The 23,303-nt window shown below is 40.1% G+C and overlaps 1 protein-coding gene across 2 annotated transcripts in view; it reads right to left on the reverse strand.

Annotated features, from left to right (window-relative positions):
* Window positions 1-3,260: 3,260 nt before the first annotated feature.
* Naa16 (N-alpha-acetyltransferase 16, NatA auxiliary subunit) overlaps window positions 3,261-23,303 on the reverse strand; it is a 54,710-nt gene continuing 34,667 nt past the window's right edge. The window contains exons 14-20 of one of the 2 annotated variants that reach the window (XM_075949655.1): window positions 17,522-17,735; window positions 15,446-15,636; window positions 11,598-11,706; window positions 10,483-10,581; window positions 10,030-10,173; window positions 4,473-4,570; window positions 3,261-3,543 (exon numbers count right to left, since the gene is read on the reverse strand). In XM_075949655.1, coding sequence (XP_075805770.1) covers window positions 3,397-3,543; window positions 4,473-4,570; window positions 10,030-10,173; window positions 10,483-10,581; window positions 11,598-11,706; window positions 15,446-15,636; window positions 17,522-17,735 — 1,002 coding nt within the window. In that variant the 3' untranslated portion in view covers window positions 3,261-3,396. Of the gene's footprint in view, window positions 3,544-4,472; window positions 4,571-10,029; window positions 10,174-10,482; window positions 10,582-11,597; window positions 11,707-15,445; window positions 15,637-17,521; window positions 17,736-23,303 lie in introns of those variants that run through there. The other variant, XR_012907946.1, reaches the window with a different exon arrangement.

Consider the following 23,303-nt stretch of genomic DNA (forward strand, 5'->3'; position numbering starts at 1 on the left):
ATTGGGGGCTCCCTGCAGGGAATTTAACCCTGCTACTGTTTGTCCTCACCTCTCAAACTTTGGTGAAGCCTGTGTGACCCTGTAACTCTTACAATGCATGCTGGCAAAATCAGCACCATATACAGACAATGCCATCCTACAGTACCAGCTCCACAAGCAGTTGCTCTCCCATAGACCACAGCTGCTGCAGTCTAGGTGCCTCCCCAGCTGAACCTGGGAACTTTCCCCTAGATGGCTGTCTTAGGAGTTTTCTTGCTGTGATGAGACACCATGACCATTGCAACTCTAATATATGAAAACATTTAATTCAAGAGGCTCACATATAGTTTCAGAGGTTCAGTCCGTTATTAGCACGGCAGAGGTGGTGCTGGAGTAATGGCTGTAAGTCCTATGTCTTGCAGGCAACAGCAAGTCAACTGAGGCATGGCATTATCTTGAGCACAGGAGACCTCAAAAGTCCACCCCACAGTGACACACTTCCTCTAATAAGGCCACACCTCCTAATAATGCCACTCCCTATGAGATTATGGGGGCCAATGACATTCAAACTACCACAATGGCCCTTTCAGTAGGGCCCCTTTTCAGCACTCCTCTTTCAAATATACCTGCATTGCCACATGATGGGAGCAAAAAATGCCAAGCAATTTTTTGTTGTTTTGACACAGGATTTCTGTGTAACAGCTCTGTCCTGGAACTGGCTCTGTAGACCAGGCAGGCCTGGGACTCAGAGATCGGCCTGCCTCTGCCTCTCGAGTGATGGGATTAAAGGCGTGCGCCACCATCACCCAGCTATACTTGCACAAATTGCACGTTATTCTTTTTGTTTTGTTTTTTAACGTTCAATTCTCCTTATACATCCAGTTAAAAGCAGCAAGGAACAACCATGCCACAGCCTAAGTATTACATGTCTTGGAGTTTTCCTCTGATAAATTAGTCTGTTATTACTTTGAATTCAGCCTTACCCCAATTTTCAAGCAATAGGTAAGGTGCAACCAGACTCTGCCAGAACACGACACAGGCTTCCAGCCCTGTTCCCCTCTGAACGCTAATGAACTGGGTGGGCATCTGCTATCTCAGTATTCTGGACTTCCAAACCCTCAGCAGATTGGTCCATGAAGCTCTGCTCACAATATTGTAGCATTTCCTAACCCACAGGCTCATAGCCACATGGTCAGGTGAATCACAGCATAGCCACTTCTCTGGTCTGTTTCCTTCTTTGGATTGCAGAAAATAAAATATTCAACAGAAGCAAAGACCCAAACCACAAGCTAACATTTGATGATGTCTGTGTGAGTTATCTAGTTGAATCTGTGAAGTTCACGAAGTAGGTATGACTGGAGAGCTGTGATTTAAAACGATCACAACTGTTGAAAGTTGGCATGTTCAGGGAGACTGGCAGCACGAGGAGGGGTAAGCCAGGAAACACACACCCAGATGCAGAGATTAGCCAATATTCTCTCTTCTTCTTTCTCTTAAACTGGTTACTTGACTGGAGTTTCTGTGGCATACCTGGTTAATCATAATCTTGGCACAGCCCTGAAGACCCCAATGCCAAGCACCCCTTACTCTACCTACACATCAGTTCTGACTGAAGTTCAGTAGTTTAGGAGTACCTCGGGCCTGTAATTGACCACACCTTATCTGCATGGACCCAAAACTCTCAGAAACACCTAATCATCTCAAATGAATATTTTTTTTAAAGTCTTAATTTCTTTTATTATGTGTAGGTATAGTTTTGTGCCTCCAGAGGCCAGAAGAGGATGTGAGGTCCCCGGGGGACTGCAGCTGCAGGCAGCTGTGAGTCATATGACTGTCGTAAACCACCCAGTGTGGGTGCGAAGAACTGAACTTGGGCCTCTGTGTGCTCCTGACCACTGGGCCACCCCTACAGAGCAATGTTCCAGTCTGGTCACCAGCAACCTTCGAAAATGGCATCCTGCTGATAGTGAGATGAAGAATTACATACTTGCCAGAATATTTCACGACAAGTATCCATTAGATTGTTTGCTTGTTTGTTTGGTTTTTAAGTCTCACCATGTAGCCCCAGGTAGGCTGGAACTCGACCTGCAGAGCAGACTGGTCTCCGACTCAGGGATTAAAGGAGTACACTATCATTCCTAGCCTATTTCTAAATTTTTAAAACACCAAAAGGAATCCCAGCTGCTGTAGCACCAAAACATATCTGGGAGGTGGTTATCAATAACCACATCTTCTATAAACTTAAAAATATTTTTCTAGTATGGACACATAATAACAACAGATATAAACAAACAACTTTGTATAAAATAATTTATTGTGGAATTTTCGAGACTGGAATTATTTTACAGTTAGTTTTTCTCCTCTCAGCAACTAAGTTTCTAGAGAGATAAAGAGAAATCATTTTAATTAGAACTGTCTAAAATCTCCATTCTGAGTTTGTATCAGACAGTGGAGTTAGACATTGATATAGCTGAGAAATAGTGATTTCATTATATGATATGGCAAGGTGTCCCCGCCCCCAAATACTGATCAACAACATGTTATAGCTTAACTAATTATAGTTTAAATTCTCATTTGAGAGATCTAAGCATTCGCCAAGTAGTTAAACGTGGCTGTGAGGGTGATAGTGCCGCTTTAGTTTGTACTCTGCCCAATCATGCTCCCTTGAAGAAAATCTCTCAAAATAAGCTACTTGCTAGCTCTCTAAGCAATCAATCAAGAAAGCACAACTGCTCCACAATGATCTGTAAGTCCAGAACAAATACACAAGAAATTTCATGGTCAACTTAGATGACTAAGAGGCAGACCAGTCTTCACATTCTGCATCATCAACATAAAAACTGGAGTACCTTTATTAAACCATAAAGTGTCACAAAAGAATATGGTTATCACAAAAAATATTACTTTATTAGAATCTAATGACACAAGGAGGAAACAGAAATCATTCAAGTTAAGGTAAAAAGAGAGAATCATGTTAACTACCAAAATGGAAAATATGGCTATTTTTTAACATAAAGCTAACACTTCAAAATAAAAACAAAAAATCAAATAAAGCCAATAAAGAGATCAAAACAGGTTCTGAAACTAGGATAAACAATAGTGTTAAGAGGGATGTTTATGCATTAATCAGCAACTAAGTATAATACAGAAGCAACAACACTCCTAATTCAGGAGTGTAAGACTGTACAAGCATAAACAAGCAATTGTAACAGATGTCTATGTAAATTGGAGGCCAGACAGAGCGTAAAATAAGCTCACATAATACATCATTTAAAACTTCTATCCAAATATTTCATTTCATACAAAGAAAATATACACTAGAAAAGAAACCCTGATGTGAATTCAAATTTGAATCTGTAAGAGCAAACTTTGCACAAGATTTCAAACTTCACACTTGAAGAACTCATGGTCGGCTGTTCAGTGTAGTGTGGCTTCGGTGGCAGCAGGCAGGAAGGCAGAGGTAAGTGGAAGCAGGTTATGGCAGGCCTTCCTGTACTCTTCATACTGGGAACGACAGCTCCCAAAGCTGCCATCCAGCAGGGCCTCGGAAACCTTTGTAAGAGTCTAATAACACAGGAGGACACATCAATTCACAAAGATACAAGCAGCTTGCTAATGATTTTAATCAACAGACACAACCTATTCCTTACCTTAAGAAAGACTTCAGTCCCTTCTTATCTACAGTAAGCATTCACTACAAATAAAGAACATTAAACGCCAACTTGGAGCTGATTGTGATGGCACAGGCCTTTCCAATCACAGGGGGCTGAAGTAGGATTCTAATTCCAAGATTAACAAGCAAGATTAATTAGCAAGATCTTGTCTCAAAAGGGGGAAAAGGGAATGGTGAGATCCCTCAGCAGACAAATGCAGTTGTTGCCAAGCCTGACAATTCAAGTTCAATCTTGGGATCTATATGGAAAAGTAGAGAATCAAATCCCAAAAGCTGTCCTCTGACCTCCACATTCTTGGCATGGCACTCTCCTTCCCAATAAACAAACAAGTAGCTCCCCCCCCCCCCAAAAATTTATGAGAGGAAAACACTCAAAAGCCTTAAAAAGGTAATTCTAGTTTTTGTTTCATCGGGGCAGCTTAGCATCAAACTGAGTGTGTAGCCAATGCTAGCTCTGAACTTCGGATGCTCCTGCTTCCACTCTGAGTGGCAGAATTACAGGCACACACCACCACATCAGGAAGTGTCCTTTACTGGCAACAGCTCACGTTACTAAGTGGCTCTAGTATGAGCCAGGAGGAAGGACTTCATGTTTTGCTATTTCAGTTAAGTTTAACTCAATTGTGCAACAGGTATCACTTGCACATCTATTTTTGAAAAGAGAAAAGAAACATAACTTGCCTGAAGTCACACAGTTAGTAACAGGTGGGGCTGAGATTTGCATCCAGGCTGAGCATTTTAACCGAGTTAGAACTGTTGTAGAGATGCACTTTTTGTGAGATATTGCAAGGCCTATCAATCAGCCTGTGAAGAATCTTACCTTCACATTTTTGTCTTTTATAGTGTCATCCAACCTAGTGGCAATAGCAATTGCTTTCTCTTGCCTTGACTTGTCCAGAAAATACATCATTTTAGCACCTGAAATTCCAAGACATTTCAAGATGAGTAACAACTGTTAAGGCTTACGTTCATCTAGTTTATACTGGCCAGTCAGATGTGGCTTACAGTGTTTAATCATCTAGTGGAGGGCTAGAGCTGGCATTCACCAGCTCTGGGTAGCCAACTATGACATGTGCTCCTAATTTCCTCCTGTTCAGTAACATCCCACTGAAGCTTTGGGCTACAATGAAAGCATGAGTTACCGAGACAAAGCTATCCGAAGAGCAGTGAAGAGCACTTGCTGCTCTTTCAGAGGACCCAGCTTTAGTTTCCAGCATCCACACAGCAGCTCACAACTATCTGTAAGTCCAGTTCCAGGCAAGCTGACACCCTCTGCTGGCCTCCATAGGTACTGCACACATGCTGTGCACCAACACATACACATAAAACTTTAAAATTTAAAACAAAACATTATTAAAGCTTTTCCCTCAGACAGTTATCAAACACTTACTGAAATAAGGCAAATTTGACAACTTCTATGCTTAGAAACAATGTGATTCAAAATATAAATGTACAGGGTTACCCTATAAAATCAACGACAGCCAAAACCACTCTTTTGTCTTGTTTTTGTTTTTTCAAAACCACTTTTTAAAATGCTAGTACCTTAAACTAAAGCATCTAAAGAATAAATTACTGCCACAAAGAAATACAAAGAAAGATATTTCCACAAAGAAAGTAATTTATAAAAGCTATTTAAAGTAAAACAAAACACACTTCATATGTGTCCTGAAAATGATATGGCATATGTTCATGTTCCTACTGTACTCTTATTAATGTACATTATTTTTCTTTGTTGAAAACTCTATACATATCAACTTAGTTATAAAATGGTATCTTGACTTTTTTTTTTTTTTGGTTTTTCGAGACAGGGTTTCGCTGTGGACTTTTTTTTTAAGGAGCTTTTCTTTTTCTTTGGGCTATTTTAATTGTACTCTGACACCCCCAAGACTGCCAATAAAGTTACTTCAAATTAGAGAGGGGAGCTAGCTACTAGCTGACCAAAATTAGCCATAGAGGCTTTGGAGGACTGAGAACATATAGAGACACAGGAGGTAGTAGGGTGAGGCTTAGAAAAAGTCTCAGCCCTTTTGAATTGAGGAAGGAGAGAGGTCACTGGCCACTTCTCCTTCACTTCTCCGATCATTCAGGTTTTGACTCCTGAGTTCGTATAATTAGATAAATGCTCCATTCATCTTTCCTTTCTTAAGACATATTTATTATGTACAGTGTTCTGTGTGCACAATGGCCTGCATGCCAGGGGAGGGCATCAGGTAACATTACAGATGGTTACGAGCCTCCATGTAGTTGCTAGGGATGGAACTCAGGAAGAGCAGTCAATTCCCTTAACCTCTGATCCATTTCTCCAGCCCTCATCTTTTATTTTTATATGGTAGAAATTTTCCTTTTCCTTAGAATATTTTAAAAACCATTTCTCTATCATCCTGGTCTTCTAAAAAATTACTTTCACCTACTGTTGTGAGCCATGCCAGAGGAGCAGCAAGTTGCTATTGGAGGTCCAAAGTCAGCCCAGCAGAATGGAATCCTCTGATGGGCCAGTTTCGTTTAGGAAAAGCCACAGGACTGCAGACCCTGGAATGCCTTTTGCTTCTGCTGTGCCTTTACAAGTTTGCTGCGGCTCTCTTTCTCTGCTATCTAGCATGGTGAGTGAACATGGGGAGATCTCCACTGTCTGTAATATTGTGTGTTTATCTCTTGGAAATATCCTACTCTACTGGGCATTTTTACTGTGAATTGCCAAGATGGCCCCTCCCTAGGCTGTACTGTTTAATTTAATTATGAGAGCTTATAGTGCTTTGATGAATAAAAATAAATACAAGGATATGTTTCACAGTCAGGGTCTGAGTCTCACCTAAGGAGCTGCACGGATTGTAGCTCAAGTTAATGACCAACAGTTGAGTCTCAGTAGCCCAGTTCGTTTAAATTTTTTTAACCTTAATGTTGGAAGATATGTGCATATGTCTTGGAGTATGTCACAAATGAAACAAAGTTTTGAAAACACCAAAGTTAGACTAAGATGTTTTTGCTAAATAACTTTGAGGTGAAAAACCCAAGAAGACAATCTAAAGTTTTAAAACAGCATATAGTTGAATGCAGGACTCTTTCAAGGTCAGGGAACAAGAACAAAGCAGCCCAGTTATTACGGGCCGGCTGACGTACTCTCCTTGCTAGGTTTGGTTGGTGACCAAAAGTGATGATTAGGGCTGGAGAGATGGCTCAGCGGTTAAGAGCATTGCCTGCTCTTCCAAAGGTCCTGAGTGCAATTCAACCATCTGTAATGAGGTCTGGTGCCCTCTTCTGGCCTTCAGGCATATACACAGACAGAATACTGTATACATAATAAATAAATAAATAAACAAGCTGATGATTAATTCTTATATCCATTCAAGTCCTCAATATCCTGACGTAAAAACTATTAATGAACGGATACATACCCTAAAGATTTAAAGTAGAGCTGACTGATTCTTTTTCATATATGAAAGTTTAGGTTTGTGTTTAAGTGATTGGTCCTTTCTCTGTAACTGTAAAATGCAGCCTGCCAGTAAGAGACCTGACAGAAACACCTTGTTTGCCACATGGTTAATCTATAACAAGTTGCTTGGGTTCTTGGGATAATTTGTTTAATATCTGTAATACATAAAATGTTTGATCATGTGAGGGAGATTAAAAACATATTTTTACCTATAATAATTCACTTGAAAAATGGAATGCAACTGTTTTGACTCTTGTACTGCCTGGAAGATTCTGTGGGGGCATAAAAGCTGTAAAACAACATGAGATAGAGAGAATAAAGAGAGAGAATAACAAGAATTGGAATAAAGGAGGAAAACATCAATAGAGTCTGTGAGTGCCTTTTTCCTTAACATGTCTCAGATAGAAAAGTTTAGCTTCGCCGACTCCATGATTCCTATCAAAGCCCCGTGCTGCTGGAGGCTGGTCCCCCAAACAGCAGCAACCTATTTAAAAATTATTATTTATTTAATTATTATAAATTATTTTAATTAATTGTGTCTGTGGGGGGGGTATGCATCTGAGTGCAGGTACCCTCAGAGGCCAGAGGTGTTAATCCCTCTAGGGCTGGAGTTCTAGGTGGCTGTGGGCCTCCTGATAGGTTCTGGGAATCTGACTCAGATCATCTGGAAGAGCAGTGCATGAACGCTCCTAACCCCTGAGCCAACTCTCCAGCCCGTCCTCTGTTCTTACAGAAAATTTCTTCTCTGCTCTTTCTACCTAGAAATGTAATTTTTTTAAATGTTAATTCTTCCACATGTATTACAATGAAGACATTTTCTTTAACAAAGCTTAGATTAAAATTATCTACACAGTTTTAGGCAAAATTATCTACATGGTTTAAAGCAGAGCACAGTCCAGGGAGGGGAGCAGAGAAAAATGTAGAGCTCAGTAAAAATCAATAAAAAAAAAAAAGCAGAGCCCAGTTAAACTTGGTTCATCTTTCACTTTATCTCCAACTTTTCTACCATCCTTCATCTAGTTCTCATTGACATGTTAGCAATCTCTGTAAGAAGCCTAGAACCCTTTCCAAAACAAACAGGACACTGTGAGAACAGTCTCTGTCCAGATGATGTCTCTAAAACACAGGGGAAAAGAGAAACACAAATGGCTCCTGAGGCTGCTTGAGCAGATCTGAGTTTCTGGTATATTAGACAACACAGAATGGGGTCCCGACACACTGCCAGGATATGCTGTTCCTCATGTATACCCTTCACATGCCACGGTGTGGATGCCATTCGGACTCATGAGATAACAATGTCATGTGTCCTTAGCTGACTGGATAGTAAATGTATATACATCAGTGAATTTCCACATTAAACTAGATCTGCACCCTGATGCTGGTCCCAGAGTCTGCTTCCCAGGTAACTCAGCGTTACACTGTAGCTCTCACCCCTCAAGCTGCCAGAGTAATGCCCCACGGGACACAAATAAATTTTCAAGACACAAAATATGTAACACAAGGCAAGGGATGTAGCACAGTTGGTAAACTGTTTGCCTAACTTTGCATGAAGGCCTGGGTCCACTCTCCAGCACTACACAAAACCAGATGTGGTGACCATGGCTCTGATCTTAGTACTCAGCATGTGGACGCAGTAAGCTGTTCCAGGTCATCCTTGGCTATAAGAAGCCAACCCAATGGCATTAAACCCCCTCCACCAAATAAATAAAAATAAAAAATGATAATGGCAATAAGAATTTGAGAAAAAATTACTCATAATCTCAGTATCCAAAGACAACATTAAAGTTTTGGTATAAACTTTCTTTCAGACCTTTTCCCAGAAATATTTTTACATAGTTGAGATTTAATGTTCACTGGTCTCTGCTGATGTATATAAAAAGTTATTTATAACCAGATAACTGGGTAAGTGTGATCAAAGCAGCTGCAAAGTCAGCCTGGGCTACATGAGACCTTATCTCAAAAATAAATATATAAATAAATGAATACACCTCTTACTCATTGTTATTATAAATCATTTCAATGGAATTCACACTGTTTTAAAGGGTTAAATGACTACCTGATTCCACTCTACCATTTACCACTGCTTCCCATATCACCAAACACACGCTTGTTCATTCTCTTTCCCCAGATTTTATATACATTTCAGTAGATATCTTTGTATTGAAAGCTTTCTTTCTTTGCATTTATTTTGTTTGAGCCAGGGTTTGTGTACGTAGTCAACTAAGGTCGTTTCAAACTTGTAATCCGCCTGCACTAGCATCTAAGAACAACTACTCCCCACAATGGCAGCTGGATTCATTTATTTACAAAAGTATAACTATAGAATCAAAAGGCAGCGTTAATGTGCAACTTTTTAAAAATATTTTTATATTTTATGTGTACTGCTCTGCCTGTATATGTATCTGTGTACTGTGTGCATACCTGGTACACGCAGAAGTCAGAAGAGAGCATTGGGTCCCCTGGAACTAGCGTTAAGGATGGTTGTGCGTCACCATGTGGGGCTCTGGAAACTGAACCTGGGTTTGCAAGAGCAGCAGTACTCTTAACCACTGAGCCTCTCTCCAGCACCTATGGTGCAACTCTCAGTAAGATAGACAAAAGCTTTCCTACGTTGCTGTGTGAATCAATTCCAAGAGTGGTGCTTCTATTCTCCTTTTTAACAAGAACATTTTGGCCAGGTCAAAAATACAAATTGGGAAGGGAGGACTGGAGAGATGGCTCAGTGGTTAAGAGCACTGCTCTTCCAGGGGTCCTAAGTTTAATTCCCAGAAACTACGTGGTGGCTCACAGCCAACCTAATGAGATCTAGTGCCCAGGCATACATGCAGGCAGGACACTGTACGATCGGTAGATCGATAGATTAATAGATATTAAAAAAAAAAAACAAAAATACAAATGTTCTTTCTTTCTGGTAATTAATTAGACGAACACTTTTCCAAATACAAACCTGAAAGTAGATGCTGAAGAGAGGTAGCATTGTGTTTGAGAAAATCTTCATTAAAGCTGTACAAATCTCTGTTGACAAATATTTTCTTCATTTCTTGAGCTAGAACTTTGCTCACAATGTCTGGAAGATTACTATGATCAGATACTACAAAAACAAAAACATTTGGATTTGTTTTTCATCTATCCTTTCAGGGGGAAAAAATCAACTGAAATATTTTTATAATTAGTGTTAAGCTTAATGTATATATCCAGAGTAAAATTATTCTATCGCCCCTCCGAAACAAACAGTATAGTCTAAAATGCACTAATTTTATCTTATTGGTAAATCACAGGTGTACTACCCTTTGCTAGCAGGCAAACTTTGATTAGACTGCATCTCTGCAGACTCCTTCCTGCCTGGCTGACAGTGCTTCTCATGGCTGCATGTGGATAAACACTCCCTCCTTATACTTACCAGATTTAGAAAACTTAATCAAGCATTCATGTAACCATGCATTATTACTGTCGATGGCAAAGGCTCGTTTAACAGATTGCAACATTAGCAGAAACTTCCCTGTGCCAGAAAAACAAATCAAAAAATGTTATTTGTGTGTTATCGTCTTCATTTATTTTAACTTCACTTAAATTCAATTTAAAAACTTAATTTTTAAAACACACTTGTGAGAAAAAACCAAAGTTAGATTTGCATTATCTAAGACAATTTTTGCTTTCCTAAGAAAAACTTTAAAAGTTGATTCACATAGGCTAGGAGGCGCACATCTTTAGCTGCAGAACTCAGGAGGCCGAGACAGACAGATCTCTGTGAGTTCAAGGCCGGCCTGGTCTAAAGAGCTAGTTCTAGGACAGCCAAGGCCATACAAAGAAACTCTGTCTCAAAAAACCAAAGAAGAAAAAAATACTTCACATAAATGTTAGGTTTTCACTGCTGTGATAAAACACATGATCAAAAGCAACCTGGGGAGGAAAGGGTTTATTTCATCTTACAGCTGAACTCATCATCATCCAGAACTCAACATAGGAATCCTGAGGCAGAAACTGATGCGGAGACCATGGAGGAACTTACTGGCTTGCTCCTCATGGCTTGCTCAGTGTGCTTTCTTATACTTCAAACAATCACCAGCCCATAGTGAGCTAGAGTCTTCCACAATAAACCAGAAAATGTTCCGCAGGCCAATCCAATTCAATAGGTGCATTTTCTCAAGTGAGATTCCCTCTTCCCAAATGTAAAACTTTAGTTTGTCTTGACATAAAACATGTAAACAATCTGTGTAATTGTTCAAAATATTTTCATACTGGATTTTATAATATTTTAATATGTTGCCCAGCTAATTTTTGAGTAGAAAAATAAAAGGGAATTCAATCTTTTGTGGAAGGTTGCTCTAAAAAGCAAAAATGGATCTAAGTGAGATCACCATTATACAGGCTAGAAGCTGTACTCAAGGTTAAGAGTGTGTTAGTTGGGTAAAGAAGCACATGCCCAGCCTATGTGAAGCCCAGGCTTCAACCCCCTGCACCATTGAAAACAAAACAATAATAAGCATACAAACCTTAGTCAAAACAATTTGTTACCTTTTCTAAAATATATTTCGAATGCCAGCAGGTGGGTATGAATGTTATCAGCAGCAAGGGTCTTCAGAGGCGTGAGGAACTTGATGGCTTCTTCTAATGGATTGTCAACCTATTTTGAAGCAGAGAAGAAAATTTTTGTATTTAGAAAGCAGGTATGGTCAGGTGGTGGTGGCACACACCTTTAATCACAGCTCTTGGGAAGCAGAGGCAGTTGAATCTCTGTGAGATCAAGGCCAGCCTAGTCTACATAGCAAGTTTCAGGACAGTCAGAGCTACCCAGAGAAACGAAACAAAACAAACAAACAAAAACAAAACAGCTACACATGCCAAGTTCATTTCAAGTTTTATATAAACATGTACAGATATACATTTGTATACTTTCTTATACAGCCCTGCTGCAGTCTACGAGAATTATGCAGTGAGGTTTCAGCTGATAAAGTGGAAGGTTAACCACCAGCATGAATGCATTCCGATGGAGAATAACCAAGTCACATGATGCTGGGCCTATCACCTTTTGTATAACGACTGTTCTTACAGTAGAGCTCTTGTGAAGCCATAAGCACCCTCTTTCTCTAAGTAGGAGCTGCCCCAAAAGATTCAGCGTGTATAAATTATTGGGCACATTTTTCCTACGGACTTGAATATTGGGTGACCTATCCCCACTCTGTGGGACCTTCGGTGAGAAATTAAGTCACACAATCTAAAACCTTGGTTCCCACAGTTTAATTTCTGCTCCATTCCCTGAGATAATTTATACAATGAGAACTACACAGCGGTAAAAATTAATGACATTTTGAAATTTGCAGGCAAATGGATGGATCTAGGAAAAAAACATATTGAGTGAGGTAATCCAGACCCAGAAAGACAAATACAATATGTACTCACTCATAAGTGGCTTTTAGACATAAAGCAAAGAAAAACCAGCCTACAGGCCACAACCCCAGAGAACCTAGACAACAAAAAGGACCCTAAGAGAGATATTCATGGATCTACATAGGAAGGTGAAAAAGACAAGATCTCCTGAAGAAATGGGAGTGTGGGGGTGGAGGGACACGGGAGAGGGTAGAAGGGGAGACGGGAGGAATGGAGAAGTGGAGAAAAATGTATAGCTCAATATAAACAATTAAAAAAGTATTTAGAAGAAAGCCAGCTCCCTGCAATTATCTTTTATTTTGGCAGGACATTTGGTCAGGAGAGGAGTCTTTCAAAGAGATCACATTTGGAGCCTTCAAGATAGGGATGGACATGTCCAAGTTTATTTCTTAGCCCTTCCTGATAAGGGGATTGGGTGTCCCAAATTCTCCTGCAGATGACTTGGGAAAGTGCTAACCACAGCTGACCCCTGCTCTAACCCTACAAAAAGCTTCTAACTCCTTACACCTACCCTCACTCACCTCAGCTTACTGATACAGGAATTTAACCAAGAAATTTACCATCTGTGTCCTAACCTGAGAGATAACAGAAAAAAGTCACTGTTTATTTAGCCAGCTCTGGAGGAAGGTAATCCCCTTCACATGGACTGCATTAGGACAAGCACCCCTGTTGGGCATGGGCAGTGGGATTTTGTACTCTATAACCATAAAGCCTCCTTGTTCTAACCACTTTGGGGGATAGATGTAATTTGCATATCTGAGAAGTCCCTGGTGAAAATGCTGACGCGGACCAGATGACACACGTTTTCTTTTGCAGTTTCTCTGGTCACATAACAACCCTGACGCTGATCACAGGCCTTCAGTGTGGCAGGCAGAGAGAGGCTGCTGATCACCATGTGCTTCCAAACCTCTAGTTTAATTAATCATACTTAAGAATATAGTATTGTGCATGAACTCCCCTTCTCCCCTCTTAGAATTTAAAGCCTCCTAAAGCAGCCTTTTGGCTTTTAGCGCTGCCCGGGTATCCTAGCCATGTCTCCCCAGGGCCATAAAGATGCCCTTGGAACTCTCTTGGAACAGTTCTTACCTGCTTTATGACCCTGAGAAATTCAAGCTCTGTAACTTTGTGATTACCAGACAATTGCTATTGTGTGTGTATATAAACTAGAAACTGCAGCATGGCAGAACAATAAAGAAACTGGCACGAAGAAGTACTCGTTTCTCACCCTCAGACCCTTAGCCTTCTGCTGACTGAAGCTTTCTTTCTGAACCCGGAGACAGCATTGAGGCTGGCCCTCAAAAAGCTCTCGATAGGAGCACCGGACAGAAATCTCAAGGTCCAAATCAGGAACAGAAGGAGAGCGAGCACGAGCAAGGAACTCAGGACCGTGAGGGGTGCACCCACACACTGAGACAATGGGGATGTTCTATTGGGAACTCACCAAGGCCAGCTGGCCTGGGTCTGAAAAAGCCTGGGATAAAACCGGACTCGCTGAACATAGCGAACAATGAGGACTACTGAGAACTCAAGAACAATGGCAATGGGTTTTTGATCCTACTGCATGCACTGGCTTTGGGGGAGCCTAGGCAGTTTGGATGCTCACCTTACTAGACCTGGATGGAGGTGGGTGGTCCTTGGACTTCCCACAGGGCAGGGAACCCTGATTGCTCTTTGGGCTGACGAGGGAGGGGGATTTGACTGGGGGAGGGAGAGGGAAATGGGATGCGGTGGCGGGGAAGAGACAGAAATCTTTAATAAAAAAATAAATTAAAAAAAAGATTAATACGAAAAAAAAAGCTCTCGATATAGCCAAAATGAGCACGATACATTTAAAACTCTCACCTGTAAATAAATTCAAAGTACATGGTCAAGAGATAAAGAGATAGCACAACTGTTATGAGCGCTTACTGTTAAAGGACCCAGCTCCCAGCACCATGTTAGGCAGCTAACAACAACTTGTAAGGCCAGCTCCAGGAGAGCCAAAGGTTTCTACTGGTCTCTGTAAGCCATCCCTACCACACACACACACACACACACACACACACACACACACGCACGCACGCACGCACGCACGCAAACAATAAGATGAAAATACACTGCTCCTACAACAAACTTCACACACTGGTGTCCTCTCAGTTCTATAGATTCTAAGTCCCACACCATCTGCTCAGCAGGCTTAAAATCAAGGCGTTAGAAGCACTGCATCCCCTTTCACAGGTCTTAGGAAGGAATTCATTTCCAAGCCTTTTCTACTTCCTTCAGCGACCCACATCATGTGACTCTGGCCCTCTTCCACCTTGAATGCCAGCAGCACATCACCCTATCCTTATGTCCCATTTGTGACAGGCCTTGTCTGGCCATGCTGGCCATGTGGGCATTTCAGGCTGATATCTCTCTCTCTCTCTCTCTCTCTCTCTCTCTTGGGCATTTCAGGCTGATATATCTCTCTCTCAAATAGTTTTCCTCTCACAGAATACATCTCGATTACAGAACCCCTTCCCTCTGCTCCTCTCAGTTCCTCCCCACCTCCCCTCCAATCTAGGTCCACCCCCTTTCTGTCTCTTACTAGAAAACAAACAGGCTTCTAAGGGATAATAAAAATATATATAGTAAGCACAAAACACTGACCCATTCATCCACACACTCAGGAAGCCGTAAGATATATGCAAAGGACCTTTTTCAATGGCTGGAGCCTCCAGTTAATCTCTTCATCTTAACTACAGCTAGTTACAACCTTAATTGCCCTTTGCCATGTACACACTCTCGCAGGTTCTGGGAGTTAGAGCATGCCTTTAGAGGACCCCATTCTGGTCTACAATAGTTCTATATATAATTTTCCATTAGCCAAAATTTGCATATTGTCATTCGAAATAACAGAAGTGGTTTCTTACTTAAACATTTAAATAAATCATGGCCAGAACAGGATCAAACAGCACGACTTTTACCATAAACAGTTAGCTGTAAACTCAACTCACCCTCTCTAGCTTTTCAGGTGTAAGTTCTTCCTTATGACCGCTGGCAGTTTCTTCTTCTTCTCTTTTTTTCTTTTGATGTTTCTGTTGACATTCCCTTTCTATGTGCTTTCTCTCTTCTTCTAACATAGCCTTTTTCTGGGCTCTTCTTTGCTTGCTAAGTATTTTCTTCAGTTCTTTAGCTGACAGGATTTCTATAAATGTTCAAATGTGTAAAACATGGTTACTCCCATCTTATATGTTTTGCCTTTTCTATAATATATACTATCGATATAGTTTTCTTTTAGGAAGGGATGGAGGTAACTATGTAAAAGGTTTTAGAACGTATATTCCTGTGGCTAACCAAACACAGCACACAAGAGGTAGCCTATAAATACTGGTTGCATTAATAACTAAAACTACTTAGCTCAACCCTGCCTCTGTAAGTTGATACAATCTCCAGTAACCTGGGTAGAGTCTCAATAAGGACCCGTCTAGATGAGGTTGGCCTATCAGCATATCTGTGGGAAACTATCTTGGTTATGTTAACTGATGTGGGAAGAGCAACACCATTTCCTGGGCTTGTGTCCCGTACTGTATTATAAAAGAGAAAGGGCTGAGCACTGTATATATGCAGACATCCTTGCTGCTCCTGTGGACTGTGAACAGTTGCTCTAGGTTCCTGTTGCCTTGGCTCCCCTGCTATGATAAACCCCAACCTGGATACAGTTCCATCACCTGCTTTTGTCAGGACAGTTTATCACAACCGGAAAACAAATACAATCTCCTATACAATAAATAAAAGGAAAATCACTTTATCCCCCTCAGTTTCAAGTCATAAAACATGTACCAAGTGTTTCAAGGGTGAGAGAATGTAGCCAATAAAACCTATACTTCTGAGCTACTACATATTGGGCCTCCATTTGAACACTGGCAGTCCAGTGAGTGAAATATAACAGAGGCATTCTCACTGTCAGTAAAGCAGATACTACAAGTTGTAAGAATGTGTATTTTTCCTGAAGTATTCAAAGCTTTTGAATTTGTAATTAAAAAAACATTTATTAGACTGGGTAGTGGTGGCACATGCTTTTAATCCCAGCACTCAGGAGGCAGAGGCAGGTGGATCTCTTGAGTTTGAGGCCAGCGTCTGGTCTACAGAGTGAGTTCTAGTACAGTCAGGGCAACACAGAGATACAAAACAAAACAAAAACATTGTGCTTGTGGTGGGAGAGGTAAAGAGGTTAAGACTGGAGGGGAGGTGTGCCCCAGTGCATGTGTGAAGGTCAGAGGTCAACCTTATAGAACTGGTTCGCTCCTTCTACCTTTACTAGGGTTCCGGGAACCAAACTCAGATCATGAGGTTTGTATGGTAAGAATTTTATCTGCTGAGCCATCTCACAAGCCTCAAAAGTCTTTTTTTTTTTTAATTACTACTTAAAGAAAAGAAAATAGTCCACAGACATTTATGTTCTTTCTTAACTGATGTTACTGAAAACAAAATCAAGACAGACAGCTTGATACTGTGGCACATCCCTGTAACTCCATTTAGGAGGCTAAGGCAGAAAAATCAAGAATTTGAGGGCAGCTGGGCAGAGAGACTGGGGGGTAGGAGGAGGCATGCAAGTCGTCTCATTGGGTTGACCGAGATATATCTGCTGAAGAACATCAGCCCTGACTTTATTTGAAGTCTCCCAGACTTTTCCCTAATGTATCAATAGCCAATAATGTCTTCTCATCCATTTTACAACATACTCTTTTATTGTTAATAGCTGTACAAACATAGGGTGAGACAAGACAATCTGATATAGTATATAGTGCATAACTGAGTTAACCTTTTCTTTCTTTTTTCTTTTGTTCTTTTGTCGAAACAAGGTTTCTCTGTACCTAGCTGTCTTGGAACTCACTCTGTAGACCAGGCTAGCCTTGAACTTAAGGATCTCTGCTTGTGTCTGCCTCCTGAGTACTAGGGTTAAAGATGTGCACTACCACCGCCCAGCTAATATTTTTATATCATTAATCATGTTGAAAATTTTCCTATGCAATATGTTAATATCTGATAATATTCTGAAATTTAGTATATTTTTAAAATCTTTTCATTACCTGAATTTATGTCTTGTTGCTTGTTTTCACTGGTTAAAGGATTATCATGTAATTTCAAATATATTTCAATTGCTGATCTAGCAGCCTTGAAATAAAAGGTGTGTCTTCTGAGAGTATCTTCTAATCTCAAGAGGTCAACATAAGCACGAAGGGTCATCTTTCTCATGCAGTATGTATGGAAGTCAAATTGATCATCGGTTATCTCAAAAAAATGCTTAAAAACAAAACCACAAGATTATCCCTTACATTTATGTCAATAACCTCTACCTTTTAAAAGAAAATTACAGAAACCCCCCAACAATACAGTCACAGTTGCACATGGTTGCCCTTTCCAATGTTGACACAAAAGGCATCAAGTTTTCTGCACTCAACCTAAAATGTCTTTTTCACAGCTGCACTATGCTGACCACACCTGATCCCAACTTAAAGGGCTGTCCTATAATCCACCCTATTTCCTCCTATCATAGTTTGTGATGACCCTCTACGCTGACAAGACAAGTATCAGGTCATCTTTTAAACCTGTCAATGTAGTTCTCCTCTGTCCTCCAATAAAAAAGCAACAAGGCAAGAACTAAACACAACTTGGAAACTGACTCCATGCAGGCTCACGTTAAATGTTTACAACTCTAACCCATCTACCCTCCCTGACCTGCGGTGAGGGCAAGACTCACTGTTTGTAAGCCTCCTTCCTAATAGCACAGAACCCACCAGGTGAGGCAGAGCTTGTCGATAGGGCATGTGAACAAGTCTTTTACTTCTCAGTGCCTTAGTGATTTGATCTAAATTATGAATACATCTATACAGTCAGTTTCTTAACACGATTGTTCAAGCAACATGTCTTAAAGTTTATCCTTATTAGTAGAGTGCTATCAAAGACAGTATTATTTATGACTTTTCCCTATGAAGAAGCCCCATTAACATACCCATATTCCATAAATTTTTAAACCTTAAGTCACAAGGGCTTCCTAACAAGTGCAATGCTTTCATCTAATTTCCAAAGGAATCACACCCCACCCAGAAAAGGTTAAGTAGTAGTTCCTTTCATAAAAAGAAAACAATTCACCTCTTATCTACACAAAGCAATTTTATAATTTAGTACTCTCCCTGAAACATATTTATACCTCTGCTTCCCCACTCCGCTTTGGCTTCTCCAAATTCATATACAAAATGAAGTACTCCATATTCCCTTGGGGGAAAGAGGGTGCTGAGGGTGGTCTAGCAACTCACTGTGCAGAGGATATATATATTAGCAATTATTCCTAATCACTTGATATTTTCAGTCATCTTGGTAATGAGAAACATGTTATATATACAGAATCACACTAAATACCTAAGAGTTTAAGAGAAGAATTCCAAGACGAATAAAAGTAAAACATGGAGACAAGAAACAGATAAAAATAAACATTACATATTAGTTCAGTTATTAGAAAATTATGTTTAATGACATATTTGAAAATTGAATTTTCCCAATGAGATAAATTAGTAACATTAATTTATTTTTTTTAAATCAAAGGCTAACATATTTCAAAAAGTTGTCAGTACTTTTCCTTAAGGTAAACCAAGGTGACATAAGGATAATACATTAAAATTAAACACAGTTGGCTAAGGGAAACAGAAAGGCTAAGTTCTAGAACATACAGTACGATGAAAACATTTACGGGACTACAAGACTTTATTTAGGTTGAGAAACACATGAAAAGGAGATGACGAGCTTCCAAAGCTATTCCTAGAAATATCAGTAGACATGGATTTCAATCCCATTTTAGAAGTCATCTGAAACCACACTCAATCCACCTCTATCAGTAACAGCCCACAGGCTGCCTCTCTCCAGTTGATGTCTTTATAAAGTGGGCAACCAACTTAGCCCAGTTTACCAGAAGCCATCTCAGTTTTTCCAGTGATCACACTGTGTCTTGGAGCCACTCGACCAAAGGCAAACCTGGGTGTTTATTTACTTCATATAGCTCCCAGTAGGTTTTTTTTTAAAAAAAAAAAAGCTAGAAGCAATCAGAAAAAGCAGGATACTGCAATGGCATATGGACATTTGCTTTGGAATAAACACGGGCATTGCAGAATACTACATGACAACTAAAGAAATAACCTTCAACTCTTTCTCCCCTGCCTAGCAGACTCTGCTGGCAGATGGTCAACAAGGCTAAGCTTGACCGTGAACTTTGAAGCTAACACCTACTATACAGCAAGACCCTCTCTCAGCAAAACAAAACAAAAATTGGGCTTGAATTAAAACTAGTTGGCAAATAATTAAGAAAAGCCATCAAAGTTTTAGAATATGACTTTCTTCAGGAATTCTGAACGGCCTTCTCTTCTGGCCACTTTTCTGTCTGTCATCTCTCTCAATTCTTGGCTCAGACAATTAAGAACGCACACAAAGGGGGAAAAATGCCTGCTCTTGAAAATGGTGACTAGATCAACTCAGGGAATACACAACCTTTCCCATCTAAAGGATCTGTTGTTATAAAGCATGTGATAACTTAAAGATGCAACAGACTTTAGAAATCCCAAATTATACGGAGTTAGAAATGCATATTATATTATATGCAATATATAATGCCCTAACCCAAATATTAACCAGCACACTAAAAGAGATCCCAGTGTTTTTAAAAAGATAAATAATTTAGAGTGTTGCTATGAATACAACCTTACAGTTAGTACTTTGAAAACAGTTTTGTTGGGGCTGGAGAGATGGCTCAGTGGTTAAGAGCATTGCCTGCTCTTCCGAAGGTCCTGAGTTCAATTCCCAGCAACCACATGGTGCCTCACAACCATCTGTAATGAGATCTGGTGCCCTCTTCAGGCATACATGCAGACAGAATATTGTGTACATAATAAATAAATAAATATAAAAAAAAAAGAAAACAGTTTTGTTTAATAAAACTTAAGCATCAGATTGGACTAGGCCACATGATCTTTAAATGATAATCTTAAAATCTACTTAGAGGGTCACAATGAAGAAGACAGAAAAGGACATTCCAGAATGCTAAAATTTCAAATCCAGTTTCTAAGAAACCATAGCAGCATGTGAAAGCTAAAACTGCCTTCAATGAAAAAGTTCTTGATTAAAATCGTGAAAGCACAAAGACCTGCTCCTTAAACTTGCTTCTTAGCTTTATTTCTATTTAAAAAATAAAATGTAAAACTTTATTTATGACAGGTATTTACTTCCTTATTAAAGCATAAGAAGCCAGGTATAAAGTAACTTGGGTATGTAGTTAAGAAATCATCTCTGAAAGCTGGATGTGGTGGTGCACGCCTTCAATCTCAGCACTCAAGTGGCAGAGGCTGTCAGATTTCTCTGAGTTTGAGGCCAGCCTAGTCGGAAAGTCAGTAATGCATGCATAGTAAGACCCTGTCTCAAAAACAAAACAACAAAAAAAACCCTAAACCTTTGAATTTTATACATTTTGTGGGCACATGTGTATATGTGGGCATTCTTGTGGGAGAATATGACGAGGTGTAGGTCAGAGAACAACCTCAGATATTCGTTCTCAGGTGCCTTTGACTTTTGTTTGGCACAAGGTTTCTCACTGGCTGGGAATTTGCTAATGTTGGCCAGGCTAGCTGGCCCAGTAACTTCCAGGGATCCGCCTGTCTCTGCATTCATGTCACTGCTGGGATTACAGACACACACCATTCCACCTTGCTTTTCACAAGGGTTCTGAGGAGCCAAACTCAGGTCCTCATGCTTGCAAGGCAAGTGCTTTTACTGAAGGGGCCACCTCCCCAGGCCAAACTCTTGTGTGTGTGTTTACTGCGTAGGTTCATGTTGAAACCAGAGGTTGAAACAGGATACTTCAAATCCTTTTTTTTTTTTCCTTCTTAAGACAAGGTCTCTTACTGGACCTGGAACTCACTATTTCATCTAGACTGCCTAGCCAGATCCCAAGGGTCTGTCTGTCTCATCCCTTCAGTTGTGTGCTTCTATGCCTGTTGCTTTTCTTTTTTTTTTAAATCAGCGTTGGAGATTTGAACTCAGAATCTCACATATATACAACAAAAACTTTAACCACTGAGCCATCTCCCTTGTTCCTAAGCTTGAATACTCTTAAATCTTTCCAACGACATTATGCATTTTCTTTAAATGTATTAAATTTGTTAGATATCAGTCATTAAGATATTTATTTATACTAAACACATTTCTACATACATGTAAAATATGTTTATTATTTAAGCTCTTTTTTTTTCTTTTGGTTTTTCAAGACAGGGTTTCTCTGTAGCTTTGGAGCTTGTCCTGGGACTCCCTTTGTAGACCAGGTTGGCCTCGAACTCACAGAGATCCGCCTGCCTCTGCCTCCTGAGTGCTGGGATTACAGGCATGCGCCACCACCGCCCGGCTTAAGCTCTTATTTTTAGTATAAATATAATTATTATTGGTGGCATAAGAAGTAGCTCTTTTCTTGTTTATGTTTCAGATTTTTCATAGAGTGAAATGCCAATAGCAAACTCTGAATAAGACAGTTAATTTTTTAATAAATATAATTAGGCCATATGACCAGAGAGTGATGATTTCTACATTTTAATCTCTGGTAGTCAGTGTAATCCTTTCCCTTCAAAAATAGTTTTTAAATTAAATCATTTTTGAACTAGAAGTAGTTTACCTAATATAAGAATCTCATTCATGCTACTCAGCCAAAGTCACTATAAACCTATAACACACACTAGCAAAAGATTTACTTATCACAGTCTGGGAATCTAGAAAATACTGCAGATCGTAAAGCAATACAGGTATCAACATTAAGAATGGGACTTAAGTCTGAGAAGTTTCAACTATGACAACCCTACGAACATTCACATTAAACTTCAGCAGGAAAACGAGGTTTCTACTTGCATCCTTGCTGAAAGTACTAATTCACAAGTGTTTAAAGAATTTATCTCTCATGACAACAGGAACACGAAATCTTTCTGTAACAAGCAGGAAGCCTTTGAAGTGGCAGACACTAGTGAGCACTAACATAAGCTACTGATATTCAGTATATTTTGCTGTTAGCTTTTGTTCTTTACTTCTGTGTAAGGTTTGTGTTCAAATATGTGTGTGATGGCATATACACATACGTGGAGGTCAGAGGGCAAACGTGGTGTTAATGCTCACCTTCCACTTCGTTTTGTTTTCTTGGTTCATTTTCATTCACTTATTTTATGAGTATGAGTGTCTTGCCTGCATGTATGTTTGCATACCATGTGCATGTGTGTTGTCCATGAAGATCAGAAGATCCATCAGATACCCTGGAGTTAGAGTCAAGGATGGCTGGTTATAAGTCACCATGTGGATGCTGGGAACCAAATGTCCCATCCTCTGCAGGAGCAAGTGCTCTTAACTGCCAAGCCATCTCTCCAGTCCATCCACCTTGTTTGACAAGGATCTCTCTTGCAGTTTGTGCACTCCAGGCTAGCTGGTCCACAAACGCCAAGGGATTTTCCTGCTTCTGCCTCATCTCCACCTCCCAACTCACCATAGGAATCCTGGGACTACATTCACACACCACCACGTTCAGGTGCTATGGACTCCAGGGATCTGAAGTCAAGTCACTAGGCTTGGACAAGCACATTTATTCACCGACCTACCTCCTGTCCCTTTTTTGTTGTGACAGGGTCTCACTATGTCACCTAGGTTGACCTTGAATACCACTTGCAATTCAGACTAGCCTCAAACTTAGGAGCCTCCTGAGTTCTGGGATTACAGGCCTACAACTCCAGCCCCAACTCTGTTCCACAATTTCACCGCAGAAATAGAAGCCTGATTTAAACTATAATGTTTGAATATTTA

The sequence above is a fragment of the Microtus pennsylvanicus genome, chromosome 15 (assembly GCF_037038515.1).
Source record: "Microtus pennsylvanicus isolate mMicPen1 chromosome 15, mMicPen1.hap1, whole genome shotgun sequence".
Taxonomy (NCBI): Eukaryota; Metazoa; Chordata; class Mammalia; order Rodentia; family Cricetidae; genus Microtus; species Microtus pennsylvanicus.